The sequence below is a fragment of the Dysidea avara genome, chromosome 14 (assembly GCF_963678975.1).
Source record: "Dysidea avara chromosome 14, odDysAvar1.4, whole genome shotgun sequence".
Classification (NCBI taxonomy): Eukaryota; Metazoa; Porifera; class Demospongiae; order Dictyoceratida; family Dysideidae; genus Dysidea; species Dysidea avara.
This window is the reverse complement of record NC_089285.1, coordinates 7,161,435-7,166,327: the sequence shown is the minus strand read 5'-3', so window position 1 is coordinate 7,166,327 and position 4,893 is coordinate 7,161,435. Positions and strand designations below refer to the sequence as shown.

General features: G+C 39.6%; 1 protein-coding gene across 1 annotated transcript; it reads left to right on the top strand.

The window, feature by feature from the left end:
* The first annotated feature begins 1,317 nt into the window (after positions 1-1,317).
* Positions 1,318-2,499, top strand: LOC136244597 (uncharacterized). Its single transcript, XM_066036158.1, has 4 exons — positions 1,318-1,673; positions 1,731-1,805; positions 1,862-1,936; positions 1,993-2,499. The coding sequence occupies exons 1-4, from the start codon at positions 1,406-1,408 to the stop codon at positions 2,445-2,447; spliced, it is 873 nt and encodes a 290-aa protein (XP_065892230.1). The 5' UTR covers positions 1,318-1,405; the 3' UTR covers positions 2,448-2,499.
* The last annotated feature ends 2,394 nt before the right edge of the window (positions 2,500-4,893 follow it).

The following is a 4,893-nucleotide window of genomic DNA, read 5'->3' as shown; positions in this document are numbered from 1 at the left end:
TGACCACAGAGACTGGTTCCAAAAATGAATAAAAGTCAGACAGTTGCAGCAGGAAGCCTGAGTTACGTGGAAACGCCTTGTGAGACTACACCCATTGATTATGGAAAACACTGCAGTCTGGTGGATTTTATTGGATATAACATCGAAGACTAACATCCTACTACCAAATATGACATATGCAACAACCTACTTCAAGGACATATGCAACAACCTACTTCAAGGATGTAAAGATACAAAAATATAATGCTATACCTACAGTACGTGACTTTAAAAAGTTTACGTTTCGTTTATAAAGGACGATGGTAAAACGATAAGAATTACAATGCGTAATTACGCACCGTTGCGTAATAACAATATTGCATCATTCATAATAACGATTGGATAGTTTGCGTGCCACTTAATAGCCTTAGATACCATGCAACGAAAGTGAATGAAGATGAATAGCGAAAGGCCTGTCGGTATGCGACGTGCTATGGCACTCGTTAATGAAGCCACAGGTGAGCTTAAACAATTAGCGGTTTACAAAGAAACCCTATAAGCTTAAACAGTTTGTTAAGTTAACTACATCGTACCTGCCCATATGATTCAATTTGTACCAAACCACAAAACCGCTAGTTGTTTTTTAGCCGTTTTAATCAGCCAGCATGGGACTGTAATGAATTAACAGAGAACTACAGCCACTATTTAATATTCTGGCCTGAAGAGGGGAGTGTCACAACCATTGAGTCAGCTGATATTAGCTCTGGCAAAGCTATGGGTGCGGAATGCAAGGTTGGGACATATGAAGGAATGTGTGTTGCAGGAGGTAAGTACGCATATCATTTATACACAAGTATTGTTCAAACAGCATTAAAATTTAATAGGGACTAAAGCTGAAATGGAGGTTCTTGAGGATGAGTTTGTGTGTGGTAACTGGACTCCACCAATGCTACAAATCACTCCTGCAAAGAAAAAGAGAAAAGCTAAAGCACAGAATAAAACACAAGCAACAAAAGCTAAACAGAAGAAAGCATAACAACAAACAACAAAATCTAAAACATAGAAAAAACAAAGGCAGACAAAACAGTCAAAAAAAGAGAAACAGAGTGGTATGCATGACATTAATATAACACGCTCACATACTGTATTTTATTAGGCCACATCTTATTTGTAACGGAAGGAGAACCACCGGCCCTGGTTGTCATCTCTCAGTCACCATCCTCAGCTGTCATGAATCAGTCACTATCCCCAGCTATCACCACTCAGGCACCATCAGCTGCTGTTAATTCCCTGCCATCAGTACTGACTACCATGAGCCAGCCCAAATATCAGCCAGCCACAAGCCGTCACCTCTCAGTCATCCATCCTGGTCAGCACTCAGTCATCATCCCCAACTGTCACCACCCAGTCATCAATACTAACCACCATGAGCCATCCTAGCAGCCAATTGCAAGCTACCCCTAGCCAGTCGTTACTCTTGGATGTTAATACATTCCCTTTTGTACCACCCTGTAGTACACCAGACCCTAGAAGTCATCAGATTACATCCACTGAAGCTGAAAGGGTGCTGGATGAATTACAAAACTTTGATGATTTGTATGGATGGGATCAACATGATGACCAGCAAGGGGATGATGGTTGGGATCGATACGATGACCTGCAAGAATATGAGGAAATGATGTCACTAGATGCCAGTATGTACCCACTGAAATATATAGGAATATAATTGTCATCGCACATTGTAATTATAGGTAATGAGAACCACCATAGCAATAACGTATCTACCAGCAATGAAACACCTTTGACAATGGTGTCACTAGATTCCGGTATGTATCCACATAAAAATATAGGAGCGCACTTCCATTGTACATTATGATTATAGGTAATGAGGACCACCATAGCAATAACGTATCTACCAGCAATGAAACATCTTTGACAATGGTGTCACTAGATTCCGGTATGTATCCACATAAAAATAGAGGAGTGCACTTCCATTGTACATTATGATTATAGGTAATGAGGACCACCATAACATATCTACCAGTGATGAAATATCTTTGACAGAGATTATGAAGAAATTTCTACAGAGATGTATACCAATTAGGCCACTATCAAAATCAGTAATCCTACCTTCATCTGAAATAGACCATATCCCACTAGTTCACCCAGATAGAATCATAAACAAATACAGAACATATTGTACCGAAAGTAGAGTGTCCACTCTTGCACAGAGGTTAGCAGCAAAATCATATTTTGGTGATCGGATTTTGGCAAGGTGTACAGTCATGGGTTGTCGAAGTCATCCTGCACTTCCCATTGTCGAGCTGAATAGGCTGAAGGAGAAGATTTTCCAGCTATTCCCTCAGCACTGGGCAGACCCCACAACATTTGAAGACACGTGGACATCATGCTGCACTGCCATCGGACAGCGCTGCAAACGGCTGAAAAAGACAGGCATACACAGTTAGAGTGACAGCAATTACATGAAATATTGTGTATGTATGTATATACTGTACTTGTATGATAGCAATTGCTAGCTGTACTAGCAACTATTTAATTACTGCAATTGTCTATTATATCCATAAGGTAAATGGAGGTAACTCTGTGCTGTAAATACTTTGCATACCACATGGCAAGCAATTCGGCATTACCAATACGATGATGCCACAAAATATTTGGTAGTGTGAAAAAAAAAGTTTCTATAGGGAAATTTCAACTAAGAAAACTAAGCGATCAAATAAGCGATCAGCTTTAATGTGTTGTAAAAAAAACCAAAAAAACATAGCAACTAAAAGCTTCCACTTCAGTGCACGTAGAGTTCTAGCTTATTAAAGGAAATCCATGAAGCAAGCTACGAAGTTACCTCCTTTGCCTTACACTTTTTTCCGTGTAAAATCATTGTAAGCATGCTCATATAACACATACCTTTCGTTTATAGCATATTTCTAATGGTGTTGCTCTAGTCACCAACCGCCTGGTCACCATCCTGACTGCGGTGAGACTATCGCCGATTTCTTCTATCCCCTTGCATATGGAACATTCCCAGCTTGTTTCAGTTTGCTTTTCATTCTCTGCTACTATCTTGGGATAACGTGACAATAAAAAACTTTCATTCTATTTAATAGATTTCACTTGACTTTTCGATTATTCTTTAAAAAGATAGTTATTGTGTGAGTTGTTCCCTCAGTTGCTCTGTCATCTCGTTACACAAGGCACAGCGACAACTGTTTTATAAGATCGGTGATGAAGCAAATCAGTAAGCGTTTGTGCTTAATAGATACTTGTACTATGATAGTCTCCGTGTGATGAACGGACAGGCTTGCTGCCCGTAGCACATCACTTTGCACAACTGCAGTGAATGATTATGATTATTAAACCACCCCGCCCATTTACCCTGAAATAAAAAATCCTGGTCTCTCTATGGTACAGTAATTGTAAAATATATTTACAAATACATTATATACGAAAATATGTTTTTGAAAGGCAATAAATAAATAAACTATAGTTTTCAAATTAAATAAATGTACAATGTTGTATCATCAGTACAATATAATTAATATCCAGTAGTTGCTCCTTGCATTTCTACAACCTTGGGTAATACTTTCTTTAAATGATTTATATACTTTTACCTTGACCAATGGTAGTAAAAAAATTTGTAAAACGTCATGATAGGCCCTCAAAAATACCACCCTGTAAAACCATCAAAATAAAGCAAGCTTGATTGACCATTGTTATTTTTGGCAGCGAAGAATGCATTGTAGAGCAACAGTAACCTCACGCATGCAAACTATTATTTCCTGGAAAATACAAACTACAACAGCTGTGAATATGTGTCCTGTCGCTTTTAGTCAGCTGGTCTGAAATTCAGGTACGCTGCAAACTAGTAGTACAACATAACATACAATCAATATTAATTTTAACACGAGAAGCAATAAAAACTCGGGGAAAATGGCAAGAGAAGAAGGTTCCTACAAGAAAGAATGACACAGTGGATATGATGGTAGAATTATTAACCTGAACAAACTCCAGGAGCATCTGCAGGTAATTAGTCAACATGCAGCCACTTGCCAATCAAACAGGCCATTATATTGGTGGGTGCAAAGGATCATCACGGGTCATGTTCCATTCTTACTTCTTGGTGTGCTGGCTGCCATGAGGAATTTCAATTTGCAACATAATCGAGAGTGCAGGGCATAAGTGGAGGTCATTACTGTGAGTGTAATCTGGTTGCAGTATGAGGCAGAAAGCTACAGGGGGAGGACATGTACCACTGACAGAGCCAATGGCAGTACTTGGCATACCTTCTTTGATGAAGAAAGCCTTTATGGCCATTGAGAAACGAATTGGAGACTGGTGGCGGACTCTGCTGAATGAACCAATGAAGCAGGCTGGTGAAGATGAAAAAGTTATTGCTCTCTCCAAAGTCAAAAGCAATGTTATACTCGGCATTGTGGTGATTGTACATGGCAGTTGGAGCAAACGTACCCATAAGCATTCATATAGTGCTAAATCTGGTGTTGGAATCATTATTGGTAAGGAGACAAGATTCTATATATGGGAGTGAGGAACATTGTGCAGTATGCCACAATGCAACTGGTGGAACTGTACCTGAACATACTTGCTTCTTAAATTGGGACCAGTCCTCCCCTCCTATGGAGACTGACATCATCGTTGAAGGGTTCTGCCAGTCAGTAACACAGCATGGCTTCTGCTACACAAGAATTTGTTGAAGAAAGTGACAGCTCAGTAGGACAAGTAGTGTCATAAGGAAGGTGTCAACCATGCTGTAAAGTGCTTTTGTGGAACACTGGAGAACTTGGTCCAGGGTAAGCCATAAGTAGATGTAAACTGACTGGAGCCATGACAAAATGACTTACCAAGTCAGTTCGTAGCACCATTATCATGAGTCAGGAG